The sequence below is a fragment of the Gorilla gorilla genome, chromosome 18, assembly GCF_029281585.2.
Source record: "Gorilla gorilla gorilla isolate KB3781 chromosome 18, NHGRI_mGorGor1-v2.1_pri, whole genome shotgun sequence".
NCBI classification, from domain to species: domain Eukaryota; kingdom Metazoa; phylum Chordata; class Mammalia; order Primates; family Hominidae; genus Gorilla; species Gorilla gorilla.
The window spans coordinates 15,677,744-15,694,549 of NC_073242.2; the positions used below are offsets into that span (position 1 = coordinate 15,677,744).

General features: G+C 65.3%; 1 protein-coding gene across 1 annotated transcript in view; it reads right to left on the bottom strand.

The window, feature by feature from the left end:
* LOC101138318 (polycystin-1) overlaps positions 1-16,806 on the bottom strand; it is a 38,673-nt gene that overhangs the window by 7,542 nt on the left and 14,325 nt on the right. Inside the window, 25 exon segments of the mRNA XM_055365344.2 lie at positions 1,222-1,374; positions 1,765-1,924; positions 1,991-2,204; positions 2,298-2,577; positions 2,705-2,848; positions 3,783-3,932; positions 4,152-4,996; positions 4,999-6,271; positions 6,273-6,790; positions 6,793-7,770; positions 8,233-8,366; positions 8,694-8,760; positions 8,763-8,868; positions 9,100-9,261; positions 10,161-10,523; positions 10,526-10,918; positions 11,385-11,632; positions 11,988-12,114; positions 12,525-12,640; positions 12,829-13,049; positions 13,485-13,668; positions 13,787-14,458; positions 14,678-14,847; positions 15,116-15,187; positions 15,310-15,381. Of these exon segments, the coding sequence (XP_055221319.2) occupies positions 1,222-1,374; positions 1,765-1,924; positions 1,991-2,204; positions 2,298-2,577; positions 2,705-2,848; positions 3,783-3,932; positions 4,152-4,996; positions 4,999-6,271; positions 6,273-6,790; positions 6,793-7,770; positions 8,233-8,366; positions 8,694-8,760; positions 8,763-8,868; positions 9,100-9,261; positions 10,161-10,523; positions 10,526-10,918; positions 11,385-11,632; positions 11,988-12,114; positions 12,525-12,640; positions 12,829-13,049; positions 13,485-13,668; positions 13,787-14,458; positions 14,678-14,847; positions 15,116-15,187; positions 15,310-15,381 (7,822 nt within the window).

Consider the following 16,806-nt stretch of genomic DNA (forward strand, 5'->3'; position numbering starts at 1 on the left):
GAGAGGAGGAGGAGAAGGGGAGAGAGGAGAGGGGAGTGGAGAAAAGGGGGGAGAGGAGAGGGAAGGGGAGAGAAGGGGGAGAGGAGAGGGAAGGGGAGAGAAGGGGGAGAGGAGAGGGAAGGGGAGAGAAGGGAGAGAGGAGAGGGAAGGGGAGAGGAGAGGGAAGGGGAGAGAAGGGGGAGAGGAGAGGGAAGGGGAGAGAAGGGGGAGAGGAGAGGGAAGGGGAGAGAAGGGGGAGAGAGGGAAGGGGAGAGAAGGGGGAGAGGAGAGAGAAGGGGGAGAGGAGAGAGAAGGGGGAGAGGAGAGGGAAGGGGGAGAGGAGAGGGAAGGGGGAGAGGAGAGGGGAGGGGAGAGAAGGGGGAGAGGAGAGGGGAGGGGAGAGAAGGGGAAAAGGGGAGGAGAGGAGAGGAGAAGGGGAGGAGAGGAGAAGGGGAGGAGAGGAGAAGGGGAGGAGAGGAGAAGGGGAGGAGAGGAGAAGGGGAGGAGATGAGGGGGGAGGAGAGGAGAAGGGGAGGAGAGGAGGGGGGAGGAGAGGAGGGGGGAGGAGAGGAGGGGGGAGGAGAGGAGGGGGGAGGAGAGGAGGGGGGAGGAGAGGAGGGGGGAGGAGAGGAGGGGGGAGGAGAGGAGGGGGGAGGAGAGGAGGGGGGAGGAGAGGAGGGGGGAGGAGAGGAGGAAGGGAGGGAGGAGGAGGGAAAAAGGGAAGGGGGAGGGGAGAGAAGGAGGAGAAGGAGAAAGGGGATGGGGAGGAGGGAGGAGAAGGGGGATGGGGAGGAGGGGGAAGGAGGGGGAGGGGAGGAGGGGGAAGGAGGGGGAGGGGAGGAGAGGAGGAGGGAAGGAGAGGAGGAGGGAAGGAGAGGAGGAGGGAAGGGAGGAGGGGGATGAGGGGAGGAGAGGAGTGGGGAGGAGAGGAGTGGGGAGGAGAGGAGGGGGGATGGGAGAAGAGGAGGAGAGAGGAGAGAGGAGAGGAGGGGAGAGGGGAGGAAGGGAGAGGAGAGGAGGGGAGAGAAGGAGGGGAGAGAAGGAGGGGAGAGAAGGAGGGGAGAGAAGGAGGGGAGAGAAGGAGGGGAGAGAAGGAGGGGAGAGAAGAAGGGGAGAGAAGAAGGGGAGAGAAGGTGAGGAGAGGAGGGGGGATGGGAGGAGGGAGGAGGGGGATGGGAGGAGGGAGGATGGGAGGAGGAAGGAGGGGAGAAGAGGAGGGGGGATAGGAGGAGGGAAGGAGACCATGCACTGGGCCAGCGCAGCAGCGATCTGCTGGATGTCATCCACAGTGTGGACCCGCAGGGACACCAGAGTCTCTGTGATGTTCTTGCGTATCTGGGCTCGGCGCTGCCGCTCGTGCTTGGGCTCTGCCGCCACTTCCAGGGCCTGCTCGTACTGGGGCAGGCAGGGGGCACAGCAAGCTGTCAGCAGGGCAGGAGGCCGGCAGGAGGCCAGCAGATGTCCACGACTCCCGGGGTGCAGTTACGTGCTAGATGCTGTGTGATGTGGGCACTGACCCACAACACTGAGCTGTTTCTTCATGGGCAAAACAGGGTAAGCACATGGGCCCTCCTGGGCGGGGGCTGCATTGTGGAAAGCAGACGCCGGAGAGGGCCCGGTGGGTGTGGCTGCTGGGAGCGGAAGGTCGGGGTGCTGCTTCAGGGTCACTGGGATTTATCTCTGGGGCCCGGGATGAGCCCTCCGCAAAGCTCCAGGCAGGGGTACAGGTCTTGGTCCCCAGCACGCATGCAGCAGATGTGAGGTCCCCTCCCAGGCTGCACTCACCTCGTTCAGCACGGTGACCAGGGCCAGCGAGTACTCAATGACATGCTGGGGATTGGCCTGCCGCAGCAGCCCCGGGAGCACACTAGCGGTGAGCCCGTGCAGCCAGACTGTGAGCCCCGTTGCGCTGCCGTTGGGCTCTGGGAGGGTGATGGCCAGAGACCTACGAGCAGAGGGGGGTGGTGAGCAGGTGGCAGTCTCGGGGGCGCCCTCCCACGGCCTGGCTCACCTGTTGAGGGCGACTACAGCGGCTCCCAGTTGGTCCTGCACCACCATGGCCAGGCCCACCTCGAAGTGTGGCCTGAAACCCGGGGGCAGCACGGCTTCGTAGCTGGAGAGGCTGCCCTTGTAGACACAGAACTCCTCGCAGTGGCCCTGGCGACAGCGCCGCAGCAGCAGGGCGTACACCAGCAGGGCACCAGCATCCTCCGCGTCATGCCAGCCTGAGGGATGGTCCCCACGGCATCACGGGAGGGCTCCGCAACGTCACAGAGTCGGGGGATCCCGCTGCTCCCCCCACGCAGGCCTGCACTCACCCGTGCATTCGAAGTGCACCTTGGTGGTGAGGGCGTGCACAGCGCCCAGTGGGAAGAGGCGGCAAGAGCCCCCCAGCGGCGGGCGGTTGGGGGACAGGCGGATGGAGGCGCAGCCCTCCTCCTCGCCAGAGCGGCCCAGCACCGAGAGCGTGAAGGTGTATCCCTCGCCGTCCCGCAGCACGCCCCGCCGCAGCACCAGTCGCATGCCTGCGCTGCCCGTGGATGTGGTGGTCTCATCCAGCACCAGCGTCTTGTTGCTGAACGTACGTGCAGCCCACCGCTGCAGGCAGAAGGGGTGGTGAGGGGGTGCAACCCTCTGCCCTGTCAGCCCCACTTCTGCCTGCAGGCCCCGTCCCCTCGGCCATGGGACCCATCCCCAGCCCGCCCACACCCTGCTCAACACTCACCCCTCGCTTGGAGCCGCTGCTGCAATTGAGGCAGCGGCCCTCCAGGTACACGTAGGAGCTGCGGCTCACTTCGTACACGGCCTGCGCCTTGCAGGACACACACTCCAAGGACACAATGGGCACCCGGCCACTCCGGATCAGCACCTGGCGTGGGAGTGGGGTTACCTCCAACACAGGTCTATTTGGCCTGCTGGAAGGTCTGGGGGACCCGTGGAGGATGCTGCTCCCAAACTCCAGGTTTCCCAGGGGCCTGGCCACTGCCGGTGAGCTCACCCCCTCCCAGGATACTCATCCGGTTTGCCACCTTCCAACCTGGGCGGCGGAAGGGCATACACAGGGCAGAGGACACTGGGGTGTGTGTTCTGGTGTACTGGACCCAGTTGGACCCTGGCAGGAGGCAGGCAATGCTCACTGAGGGCCCCTGGGGGGATGCGTGTGGGAACAGATGTATGTGTGGGTGTGAGGACCGCAGTTGCCACGTAGGCCTGACTCACAGACTCCTGCAGCCCTTAGCCAGGGCCTGGGTCAGGAGGCTGAGCCGGGATGGAACCTGCTCCCACACCCTCCCCTCAGACGACCCCTCTGGGCAGACCCCCAATCAGGCCAGCTGAGGAAAGCAGGGACTGGGGAACAGACACCCACTCTGGGGCACCAGCAGGCCCCACCAGACAGCAGCAGGAGCAGCCACCACGGGCTCAGGGTCACCAAGCCTCCTGGCCGGTCCAGAGAGGGGAGCGTGAGGGTGAGAACCAGCCCACCACATCCAGCAACAGGGACATGGGCTGGGGACAGTGGCTGCCTCTGGGGTGGGAAGGGGCTCTTCCTCACTGTTGGTATCGCTGGGGGACTGTGTAGCTTTTGTCACTAGAGCATATGTGGCTTGAAGACTGTACGTGGAACTGTGGCAGGTTTGGAAGGGAGCAAAGCTGAAGCAGGCTGTCATGTTACATAGAATTTGCAACAGAAACAGAGAGGGAAGAGCGCGCAGCCTCCACCAGCACTAAAACACGGGAAACAGTAGATGAGCAGGGAGGCTGGGCTGTCCAAGGCAAGTGGCCGAGGGGCGGGCGGCACCCACCGTCTGGTTGGTGGCCTCCTCCTTGCGGCCGGCCTTCCACACGGTGAGGCTGAAGGTGTACTCCACGCCAGCCGCCAGCCGCTCCCGTGGAATGGTGACCGTGCTGCTCCCGCGGGGCCCAAAGTTCAGCGCACACCCACCAGCCTCCCTCTGCGGGCCGAGAACAAGGGGCGACGTGGCCTGAGAACCCCATCCAGTTTTAAAGCAGAGCCCGGCCCAGGAGACAGCGCGGGAGACCCCCTCCCCATGCTGGGACGGGGCCCACCAGGCACTGAGGATGGGCCAGCCCTGGTGGCAAGCTGGGTGTTCTCTGGGCTCATGGGTGTGGACGGGTGAGGGGCAGGGAGGACGGCCCTGCCACGCACTGACCTGTGTCGAAGCCACACAGGCCCAGTGGAAACTGAGCGGCGTCTGGTCGCCGTCCTCCAGGTTGGGGTCGTAGGACTCGCTCCCATCCAGCACCAGGTCCTGTGTGTCTGACCACACGCGGTATGAGCCACCCTCAGTGATGGGCACCAGGCGCTCGGGGGCCACCGTCACATTGGCCTGGATGCTCCGTGCCAGTGGCGTGTCCCCAAATGACACGACAAACACAAAGCAGTAGTGCCCCACAGGCAGCGCCAACCGCGGCAGCACCAGGTGAGGCCGGCTCACGTCCACGCCGGGCAGGGCCACACGCGCCGGGCGCCCCGGCCGCTGGCAGCTGGCGGTGCAGTACACCTCCCAGCGGTACTCAGTCTGGTAGGTGACGCAGTCGCGCAGCTCAACGTGGGCATCCAGGTAGTTGCGCTGTGATCGCCGCATCAGCACCTGCAGGGGCAGGACCACGTTCACCTCCGGCTCCCGGCAGGCCAGCACCTGGACGGTCACCGTGGCCTGCGCCACGAAGAAGCTCACCAGGTTGGAGGCGTTCACCTGCACGCGGTAGTCCCCAGGCCTCAGGTAGGAGTGCTCGGCCCTGGGCTCATCTGTGTCCTGCCCTGGGGACCCATCCCCAAAGTCCCAGTGGTAGGCCACGCGCCGGGGGCTGGGGCTGGTGGCGGCCTCAAACTGCGCCGAGCGGTTGGTGAAGCAGGGGCCGCTCCGCAGGGCCACATACTGGACGGCGTCCTGAACCTCCAGCACCAGCGTGCGGTTCTCACTGCCCAGGGCGTTGAAGGCGCGCACCTGGATCTCCAACAGCCCCGCGGCCACGGGCGTGTAGGTGACGTCGAGCCCGACAGGATGACCAGCGAGTCGCCCTGGACCTTCTGCAGTGAGAAGTACCAGGCGTAGGCGACCCAAGAGCCGCGCTGCACGCGGGCTGTGAATTTCCTCTCAGTGCCCGTGGCGATGCCAGGCTCGCAGCAGTTGGGCACCTGCAGCCCGCTCACGGCCTCCAGCACCATGATGCGCACCTGCGCCTGGGCCCAGCTCACGTGGTTTTTGCCCTGCACGCTCACCACGTGGTCTCCGACGCGGGGGAAGCTGTGGGAGAAACGGGGCCCGGGGAGCACCTCGGGGCTGGCCCCGCCGACCTGCAGGCGGAAGGTGACAGCTGAGCCGGCAGCCAGCAGGATCTGAAAATGGACAAGCTGCCCGGGCGCCACCACCTTGCTGCTGGCCCACAGCACCAGGCCCACGATGGGCTCCTCCACCATGAGGTTGTACGTGGCTGAGACCCAGCTGACTGCGTTGGAGGCATTGAGCCGGATGGAAAAGGTGCCAGCATCCGGGAAGACCATGGTGACATGAGAGCCATGCTTGCTGCTTCCGCCAGGCACAGCCCGGCACCAGCTCACATTGGTGCCCGTGGCCAGCTGCCCCCAAAAGAGCACAGAGGACCCGGCCACCACGAAGCTGCCTCCCGGCTCGCTGGCCCTGATGCTGAGGCCACTCACAGGCACCTGCACATCCACTTACACAGTGGCATTGGCTGAGCCCAGCGGGTTCCCTGCCGTCATGGTGACCAAGTGCAGGCCGGGTGTGGGGAAGCTGTGGGTGGTAAATGACTCGGGGGTCTCCCAGCTCAGCCCCTCCTCCAAGGACCAAGTGTATACGACACCACTGCCACCAGCCAGCTCGGCACTGAGGGTGACGCTTGTGTTGACGGCAGCTGGGTTCGGGGAGGCGGCCACCATCAGCCACCCCACAGGCTCCACGAAGTCCACGGTGCAGTTGTCCCAGGCGCTGCCCAGCATGTTGGTGGCCCGCAGCTGCACATGGTAGGTGCTGGCCCCAAGCGCGGTGAGCGAGAAGCCTTTGCCGCTGCCGGCCAGGGCCGGGCCCCTGTCCCTCCAGGCAGTCCAGCTGTAGGATATGTTGGTGCCGTCCCTGACCACGGCCTGCAGCTGTACCGTGTGGTTGGTGGGGAAGTAGCGGCCACCGCCCACCACCTGCAGCCCCTCTATGAGCTGCAGGACATAGACGAAGATGCTGTCCTGAGTGGAGCCCACCTCGTTCTCAGCCGTGACGATGATATTGAAGGTGCCCACGGAGCGGAAGGTGTAAAGAGATGGTAGGAACCCCAGGGATGGGCGTGCAGCGGTCACAGAGCACCCAGGAATAGCGCACATCACTGCCGGCCTCCAGCGAGGTGCTGAAGCTCACGCTCCCATTCAGGGGCACCACTGTGCGGCTGGCATTGACGACGAGTCCCCGCACGCGCCGCCTCACCGTCACATTGAGCCACGCCTCGCTGCGGCTCACCTCATTCCAGCCGGCCACCCTAACGGTGAAGTCACCTGTGCTGTTGTAAGCGTGGGTGACCTCCGGACCCTCGAGCCGCCCACCATCCCCCAGATCCCACAGGTAGCTGGCGGGGCGCCCACGGCCCACAGCAGAGAACAGGTAGGGCTGCTGCAGCTCCAGCCCAAGGGAGCCACTGACCTTGATGCTGGTGACCAGCACGGGCTCCTGCACCTCCACCAGGGCTGAGTCATTGGCAGCGGAGATGTTGTTGGACACGGTGACTGTCACAAGATAGGAGCCTGGGTCTCGGTAGATGAACGTCACCTCAGGCCCCCGGCACGGGCGGGGGCGGCTTCCTCAGTGCCAAAGTCCCAGGTATAGCGGTAGGGGAACGGGGGCCAGGCACATGCCACCAGCCGGGCCTCGTCCCCAAGCTGCACAAACTGCCTCTCTGGCTGCAGGGTGACGTTGCCCACCTCTGGCTCCACGCAGATGCTGGTGAAGTAATGCGCCCTGTTCACGCGGCTGGACAGCACCAGCGCCAGGGGGAACGTGCCACTCTGCGTGAAGTTGTGTGTCACCGTCGGGTACCCCCGCACGGTCGTGTTGGAGGAGCCATCCCCAAAGGTCCAGTCAAAGAGGTAGTGGGCCGGGTTCCCGGTGACGTAGGCCGTGAGCTGCGTGTCAGGCTGCGTGGGGATGCAGGCGGCAGGCTCGACGCGCAGCACCTCCAGGACGAAGACCAGCACGTGCAGGCTCCGGGCCAGGTGGCCGGCGGGGCTGGCCGCACCCACGGTCACTGTGCAGTTCTGTGCCCGCAGGTACACATGCTCCACTGTGGCCTCCGGGCCCGATGGCACGGTGCCGTCCCCCATGTCGAAGGTCCACGTGATGTTGTCGCCCGTCTGCACCGCGGCGCTGACCACCACGGGGGCGCCCTGCTCCACGGCCAGGCTCATGTCCACGCTGAGCCCGCGGAGCTCCTCAAAGACGCGCACATCCGCCTGGGCCGCCGCACCGCTCACCGTGTTGTTGACCTCCAGGCGCACGTGGTAGGTGCCCCTCGAGGCATAGGTGTGGTTGGCAGCCGGCTGGCTCTGGGTCAGGACAGGGGAGCCGTCCCCGAAGTCCCACGTGTAAAGTACACCCCCAGGCGAGGGCAGCGGGTGCGGGTAGAAGGTGACGGGCCGGCCGGCCACCAGGACGCCATCACTCACACCCACAGCCATGGAGGGCAGGGAGGCGCGCACGCTCACAGGCACCTGCTGCGTCCGGTTCTCGAAGGCATTAGATGCCAGCACGGTCAGGACGTACTCACCTGTGGGGACAGGCCCAAGTGGGGTAGCCGCGGCACTCCCACCTGCTCCCCACCCGCTCGGCAGAAGCCCCCCGCCTGAGGAGCCCGGGGTGAACGGCTGCACCTCCGGTCCAGCCTTAAGGGTCCCAGGCTCCCAAGCCACGTGCGGGACGGAGCACAGGTGCAGCAGCACTGAGGGCTGCCTGGTGAGGACGGCACCGCCTCCAAGTGCAGCTGCACTCGGGGCAGCAGAGCAGCAAGAGCCAGGCCGGGTGGGGAGGGCAGTTCAGGGGGCCCAGCTTCCCTGTCCACTGCCCCCACGCCTGGCCTCTCCCTCACCCCAGTAGGGGCCTAAGCCATCAGCCCAGGTGAGGTCACAGTGAGGACTGTTGGGGAGGAAGCGGGGCAGCTTGACTGGGCGACTGGGGGGCCCTGTGCTCAGAGCCTGAAAGGCAGTGGCCCCCTCACCCCCTCATCCCTCACCTGGGGCAGCATAGGTGTGCGTGACATTGTGCTCCACCAGCACCTGGGCCACCGAAGGGTCTGGAACCGGGAAGGACTCGTTGCACAGAGGCTGGAACTGGTGGAGGGCCTGCTCCCCATCCCCAAAGGTCCACCTGCCGGGGCGGTGGAAGGCAGTGAGTGAACCGGGACAGGGGTGCGCAGTGGCGGGGCACAGGTGCGCGGTGGCGGGGCAGGGGGTGCTTGGGACCCAGCCGAGGCTCCACTCTGCAGTCACGCCCTGGGCCTCCATTCAGGGCCCACCCGGCTGTGCTGAGGCCTCTCCCGGCTCCCATGCAGCCTCGGGGCTCCTGTGCACCCAGTACCTCCCAACAGACAGGGAAACCGAGGCTCAGAAAAGCAACCCTCTGATGTGGGGTCCCTCGGCTGAGGCCGGGACAAGAGCCTGGTGCCCACCCCAGACCGGCCCCCGAGTCACTCACAGGAAGGCCACCTCCACGGCCGAGTCCACCAGCACGCCCGCCGTCAGTGCCAGCGTGGCATTGGGGACAGCACGGCCGGCACTGTGGAGACCCGCAGGCCCTGCATCCTGTTCATCCGCTCCACGGTGACGTTGTAGTTCACAGTGACGTTGCTCACGTGGTTGGAGGCCGTCAGCTGCAGGGACAGGCATCAGTCGGCCCAGGTGGCAGGTGAGAGGCCTGGCCCTGCTTGGCGTCCCTCCCTCCACGCACCCACAGCCATGGCAGCGTCCTCGGGCAGCATGAAGCAGAGCAGAAGGCAGAGGTGAAGGTGAAGGTGAAGGTGGAGCCCGCCCCCGCCCCGCCCCGCCCCATCCCCTCCCCACCCCCGCCCCATCCTCTCCCCTCCCCACCCCCGCCCACCTACTGAGAGCTTGAAGACCGCCGCGCTCTGATAAATGACATTGAAGACCACCGCGCTCTGATAAATGACATTGAAGACCACGTTCTGGAAGGTCAGGGACTGCTTGTCGTTGATGGTCCACCGGAAGACCATGTCCGAGCCGGCCTCCACCACGGGGCTGTACCTCTGCGGGGGGACTGGTGTCAGCCTGGGCTCTGTGGAGGACTCTGCCCTTAGCCTGTCGCCTCCTGGACACACCTCCCGTCAGGCTGGAGAGTCCCACGCGGGGCACAGAGGAGAGGAGGTGCCCGGGGCTCTGCATGCCATGGGAGCCAAGTCCGGGCTGGGACACTGACTGTCCGGCTCTCCAGCCAGCCATGTAGTACTACTAATGCCTCAACCTCTCTGTGCCTCAGTTTCCCCATCTGTAAAGCAAACCTAGAACCAGCTACAAAGAGTCCACCTCTCTCTGAGTCTTCTCAGACCCTCCCGGGGCTCCTGCCCCAGCTCCTCAGCCAGAGAGCTCGGAGCAGTGAGGGGAGGCACACGGGCCTCACAGGGACAGCACCTACACTGGCTTACGGAACCCAGGACAGGCTGCACAGGTCACGCCATTTCTGATGGCCCCTCCCAAGGCCCCTGGTGAAGGGGCAGGTACCCGCAAGACGGAGACAGCCCTGTCCCCCATGTACCCAGCATGGCGGCACCACGGGCAGCCCGCAGTTTCCCGTCAGGGGTTCAGACTCCACCTCAAAAGCCACTCGCTTTAGCCAGGCGAGAACACAGCAGAGGGCGTGAGAGACTCACGGGGGCTCGTGTGAGGTCAGGGAGCGGAGTTTTAAATTCATCTCGTGAAATGAGACAGTGGAATGAGTTAGCGGAGCCGCTGTCAGAGCCGTGACTTTCCAGGAATTTAAAGCCCACCAGGTAGCCTGAGGAGCCAGCCAGCAGGACCTGCCCGGGGCCGACGTCCCCAGTAACTGGGCTGCTGCCCTCACTGGGAAGCCAGGCCTCACGCCCTGTGTGAGCACCCTGTCTGCAGGCACCTGCCTGGGGGCTGGTGGTGGAGCCTCGGCCATACTCACCACTAGGACTCCCTGCAGCACACGGGCCTCGGGGCTGGGCGTGGTGCGGAGGCCACAGATGGGCTCCTCCGCCGTCACCCGCAGGCTGAGGTTGGCCCCGCTGGCACTGTTTTCCACCACAACGTCCATCACGTGCTCCCCCTCACTGAGCCACGGCAGTGCTACCACTGAGAACAGGGTATCATTGGTCTCCCAGGGGCAGCCGGGCACGAAGGTGGCCACCAGGGCAGGGCAGGCATTCTCAAAGCGGGCGCTGACACTGCCCCCGGGCCAGCGAGCCATGGCTGTGGCGTTGGCACCAGAGTCCACCTGCAGCACCAAGGCTGAGCCGTCGGTGGGCACGTAGAGGCGGCCGTCGCGGGGGGGCCAGGGTAGATGACCCGCAGCCCAGCCACTGGGGAGACCACGTCAAAGCTGCAGGACAGGTTGTGCCTGGACACGCCATTGCCCACCTCTGCCCGGACCTCATAGCGCCCAGGCAGCCGCAGCCCAGGGTTGGGCCTCAGGCCCAGCAGCACGGTGAGCTGTTCCGTGGCTGCAAGCAGCCGCAGGGCACAGGCAGGGCAGGCCCAAGTGCCCTCCAGCTGGGCTGGCAAGTGGGGCAGCCATGACGAGGCGTTGGCGGAGAGGTAGGGGGCCTGGGGACCAGGGTGGCCGGGAGCCGGCGAGCAGTGCAGGAGGGCGCCAGGGCCAGCATCGTGCTGCAAGCCAACGAGGTCACCAGGGTGCATGAGGACATCCTGGCCATGGAGGGTGACCTGTGGAGAGGGAGGCAGGGCTGCATCACGTCCTCACGGTCATGGCCCGTGGACCCCTGCACGACGGATGAGGGTGGACACGCAGGGCTCCCCGCTTCGTCAGCCACACCTCAGGGAGCCTCCCCACAGTGCTCATGACAAGGACAGGCAGGACAGTTGCAGACAGGGGGACACACGGGGAGAGGACACAGGCCAAGACCTGGCAGACAGGAAGGAGCGGCTGTGCTGGGAGAGAGGAAGAGGAGGCACAGCTTGTGCCAAGGGCCCAGGCGAGAGCTTCTCCCACTGGGAGAGGGGCAAGGGCACTGCAGAGGTCGGAGGTTGGAGGTTGGAGGTCAGAGGTGGCAAGGACGTGGGAGGGGCCTGCAAGCTGGGTGTGTCTGGTGAGCAGACCCAGACCTTGGGCAGCAGACAGGAAGGTGGCCTGAGGAGATGCAGGGAACAGACCCAGGTCAGGGCCACACACCGAGTACTGCGCGGGGGGCCCCGCGGGAACAGAGAAGAGGAACTCTCTCCATAGCGCATAGGGAGCCCCGGGTAGCCCTGGCCCTGACGTGCAGCCATTGGCGCAGGCCTGGGGGTGGCAGGAGGCGTCCAGCGGCAAGCAGATGTTGGCTCCAGGGCACCAGCGTCCCCCTGGCATGCACGCGGGGGCCAGCTGGGTCCTGTTCTCCGGGGACCTGCTCTCAGGCTCGCTGCCGTTCTCCGGGGTCCCTGCGAGGAGGGGAGGGTGTTGGGGCCCTGATTCGCCCACGGGCCACCGTCAGAGATGCCCAACTGCCTGCACCAGCAAGCCTGGCCTTGCTGTGAGGACAGGTCTCCCCGCCCGGGCAGCACTCCCAGCCCAGTGCTGCGTCCCTGTCTCCGGCCAGCCGACTGACCCAGGCCGGCCCCCAGGCAGGCCCCACCCAATCCACCCCCAGAACACCTGGAATGAGCTGGTGTCTCTGGAATCCCTGCTCTGTCCACCTAAGACTGGGAACCACTCTGGTGGCCACAGGACCAGCAGACATGAGAGCTCAGAGAGGCCACCCCGAGTCCTGCGGCGCCCACCACCCCGGAGTCCCACCTGCTGTGCTGAGGAGCCGGTACACCTGCAGCCGCAGCTGGGCGGGCCGCCGGAGCTCCTGGGTCCCAAATTCGGCCGTGGTGAGGAAGGCTTCACGGCTCAGACGCAGGCCCGGGAATACCATGACCTGGTGGGCAGGGGGCCGCCTCAGCTCCACAGACCCCACCCCAGCCTGAAGCCCAGACTCCCCCTACCCGAACTTCCCAGGAAGAGGGGAGGGAAGGAGAGCGAGCCATCGGACCCCCACAGGCCTGGCTCCTGTCGCTCGAGAGGAAGACTCCGATGGAAACTGTCCATGGGGGGCAGGACCCCTGACCTGCCTTTCAGGAATAACTCACACACACTCAGAGAAAAGGCCTGGGGGTAATGTGATTAAACGCTTTCCTCTCTGCACTCTGGATTTTCCCAACCATCTTCACTGGGCACAAGCAACATTAAGGCCCCCAAGTTTTTTGGCGAGACCCACAGTGGGCAGGGCAGGCAAGGCCTCCAGGGGCAGGCAGGAGGGCAGGTTGTACAACGTGGGGGGCCGACTACCTCCACGGGCTCGTGCGGGGCTGAGAGGCCGTCCTGCTGTGCCAGAGGCGTCAGGGGTCCCTGCAGGTCCCCACTGGGCGCTCCCACCAGGAGGTTCTCGGCATCCTGCACTGGGCCTGGGGTGGCGAGTGCACAGTGAGGCGCCGGGCCAGGGCCCAGGACACCAGGACGAACAGACTGGGGACCGAGCCGCCCGAGAACCCCCCCACCAGCCCCTCCTCCTCAGCCCAGGCTCCACCGCGGGCGCCCGGCAGGCCCCTAGCCACAGCCAGCGTCTCAGGCCCCTGCCTGGCCCCCCGCACACCTCCAGGCCGCAGCTCGCAGACGTAGCTGTGCGGCGCTGAGCACAGGTCGGTGTTACACCACCCGGTGGGCCGGAGCCGGACGCAGTGCTCGGCTGTGGCTGGGTGTGGCTCCCCGGGCAGCCAGTTCTGGCAGCTCTCCAGGCTGAAGGCCTCGCCCTGCGGCGCTGGGCCCACCTCCACCCCCTGCACAGTCGAGAAGCCGATCCACACGTCTAGGCTCCTGGGGGCGGGTGTGGGATGGCAGGGGGCTCAGGGCACTCCTCCATCCTCCCACCCTCACAGCAGCCCGCTGGGAGCCCCATCACTGTCCCCCTTTCCAGATGGGGAAACTGAGGCTCAGAGCCCGGAGAGCAGGGCCCACCAGCCCAGGCTCACAGCAGCACCCACCCACGGGGCCTGTGGGCACCGGCAGGGATCCCCGTGCAGGCCACCTCCCGTATGGCGTGCCCAGGAGTGTCCGGAGGCTGCCCCCAGCTCGCGTCCACCTCTGCATCTGCAGAGCTGACAGGAACGGCCCCACCGGCCGGCGCCACCTGCTCACCAGGGCCGGCCCAGCTCCCACCTCCCTCCTCCTGAGACTCCCCAGCCGCAGGCTCTGCCCCAGTGCTTCAGAGATCTCCCAACCTATGGCCCCTCGGGGGGTGGGGGCAGGCACCTGGTGACCCGGGAGACCAGGAAGCGCTGCACGGCGGGACTGTCCACCATTGCCAGGGCGGCCCTGGCCCAGGCCCAACACTGCTCCTGCGCCTGCAGCCAGGCCGCCTTCTCCACCACCAGGCGGTAGCAGTGCCCGCTGCCAGGGAAGATCTCCGTGTCCGAGGGGCAGAGCGGGTGCACCGCTGGAGACCGGTGGGAACGAGGGTGTCAACGGTCAGTGTGGGCCCAAGACGGGGGTACCAGGCTCTGCCCCATCTGGATGGCCCTGGGGAGGAAGGGGAGTGGGCAGCAGACACTCACCTCGGGCCGGCTCCTCGCCCAGGGCCACGATGCTGTAGGCGGCCTCCAGGCCTGAACCACCGCGGTTCCGGATGCTGAGGTCGAGGCTCTCGTCACTCTGCACCGAGGACGGGCACACGAGCTCCAGGGTGGCAGGTGCCGCTTCCACCTGCACGTCCGTCCCCAGCAGGGCTGAGCCGGCCCCCAGGGCCAGCACGGCCGTCACGTGATAGCGCCCAGGCAGCACACAGCGATGCGAGGCAGCCGGCCCAGCGGCATCCACCTCGGGGGAGCCGTCTCCGAAGTCCCAGCGTGTGGCAGTGACAGGGAGCGGGGCAGCGATGTGGAAGGCTGCTAGCCGGCCAGAGGCCAGGGGTCCGTGGGGCCCCACCAGGGCGGCCCCTGGGGAGGCAGGGAAGACGTGCTGGAGGAGGGTGCGGCCCCTACAGGTGGGGGCGGGAGGCGGCGGGGGGCCGGAGCAGAGGGACAGGCAGGCGAAGGAGGCACTGAAGGGCTGGGCCGCCCCACACAGGCACCAGCCCTGCTCCGACAGGGCTGCGAGGCCCTGGCCGGTGGAGAAGCAGAAGGCGCTGCAGGCCTCTGGCTGAAGCAGGCCTTCGTGGGCAGCTGAAAAGGACACTGCTGCCACGGTGCCTGAGCTGTTGTCAGGGAGGCAGGCGACATACTCCTCACCTAGAAGAGGCAGCCACTGGACCCCGGGTTCTGCTCCTCCTGGCTCCACCCCACCGCTCCCCCATCCGCCTGCCGCACTCACAGGCTCCCATGCTGTTCCCTTGGCCCGGAGGCCCCCCCCCACCCAGAGAGGCCTTCCTGAGCCCTGCCCAGTGTCTGCAGGGCCCAGGTCCCACCTGGCTGGGAAGGACAGAGCTGGCCCCACCCACCGGCACTCACCACAGCCACTGTCCAGCAAGGGGATGCCAAGCAGAGGCTGGCCAGCCAGGGAGCCAGGCCCAGCACACGTGGCTGCCTCGGGCTGCACCACCCGCACCTGCTGCTCCTCCGCCCATCGCGACAGCCACGCCAGGCCACAGTCACACTCAAACGGGTTCCCACTCAGGTTTCTGTGGGGCAGGGGCAGGTGTTGGGGACCAGGTCTGGTGGGAAGGGTCTATGCCAGCCCCCCACTGGCAACCAGGCCCTGGAGCCACCCTGACAGCACCGCCTCCCCTGCCCCAACCAAGCCGGCACTGGGGGGCTCCAAGCAGGCAGTGAACTGCCCCCAGGATCTGGTCTCAAGCCTGGAAGGGGACACGGACCAACTGGGAGGGCAGAAGGGATATTGGGGGCCTGGGGTCCAGCCAGGACCCCACCCAAAGAACCACAACTTACATTTCACTTAAATTAAATAAATTAGCAAATATTCCTTCTTCTAACGTAGAAATCTTGTTGTTGCTTATATCCCTGGAAGAGAGGGGGGGATTCGGCAAAGCTGACGGAAGCCCCCACAGCTGAGCAGCAAGAGGCGGGGCCGCCAGCCCACCCGGAGTGAGCCCCGCATGCTGGCACGACTGGGGGACACTCACAGCTCTGCCAGCGCCGAGAGGTTCGCCAGGAGCCCAACGTCCAGCGCCCGGAGCAGGTTGTGGGAGACGTCTCTGAGGAGTGAGTGGCCGTGGGTCAGGGCCAGAGCCCTTAGTAGGCCAGAGGCCATCCCTGGGCCCATCCCACACATTTCCAGCATCCCCAAGCTATGGCCTCCCACCCTTGAGCTCCCTAATCCCAGAGGTCAGGAGGGGCCTTTCTGATGGAAGACCCAAATGAACACTCATCTGGGGAAACCAAGCCAGGAGAGGCCTGGGGGCCACAGCCCTCTGCACCCATCTCAGCCCTATGCCGAGTGCCACTTGGACCTGTCCACCCAGGGCCAGGAAGGGCACGGACCCCCAACCCATCCCACGCAGGGCGAAGGCCCCCCATCCCCTGTCCACAGTCCCCCATAGAGCCAAGGTCTCCCAACCCTGTCCACAGCCCCCACACAGACTCGAGGGGCCCCCATCTCCTGTTCTGAACCCAACAGGGTGGTCCCACTGTGGGACCACAACCAGGTATGACTGTGTGAGAAGCAGGCTCACTACCAGGCTACCAGGGAGCACAGGGGAGCAGGCGCCACCTTGAGGCATAAACCCAGAGAAACAAGACCTCCAAGACGGCCAGGCACTGGGGCACATGCCAGTAACACAGCACCATGAGAGCTGAGATGGAAGGATCGCCTGAGCCCAGGATTTTGAAACCACCCTGGGCAACACAGTGAGACCCCGTATCTACACAAAATACACATTAGCCAGGCATGGCAGCATGCGCCTGGGGTCCCAAGTACTCGGGAGGTAGAGGAGAGAAAAATCACTTGAGCCCAGAGAGGTCAAGGCTACAGGGAGCTGAGATCGCATCACTGTACTCCAGCCTGGGTGAAACGGCGAGACTCTACCTCAAAAATAAATAAATACATACATAATTAATAAATAAAACATCAAAGACCAGCCAACCTAACTCCATCTAAAATACACAACTTCTACGCAAAATATAAATAAAATTAGAAAACAAACTACAATCTCAGAAAAGCACTAGCAACTTAGACGACATACTAAAGGCCAAAAATACCCTCCTGACACACAGCTAATAAAGAAAAAGTCAACTATTCCAGTTAAAAAGAAGAAAAGGAAACTGGCTGTGGTGGCTTATGCCTGTAATCCCAGCTCTTTGGGAAGGCCAGGAGTTTGAGACCAGGATGGACAGCATAGCAAGACCCCATCTCTACAAGGAAAAAAAGAATCAGCCAGGCATGGTGGTGTGTAGCTGTAGTTCCAACTACTCGGGGGGCTGAGGAGGATCGCTTGAGCCAGGGAGGTCGAGGCTGCAGTGAGCTATGATTGTGCCACTGCAGTCCAGCCTGGGCGACAGAGCAAGACCCGGTCTCGAAAGAAAAGAAAGAGAAAGCAAGAAAAGAAAGATGGCTGGGCACGGTGGCTCACTCCTGTAATCCCAGAACTTTGGGAGGCCAAGGTGGGTGGATCGTGAGATCA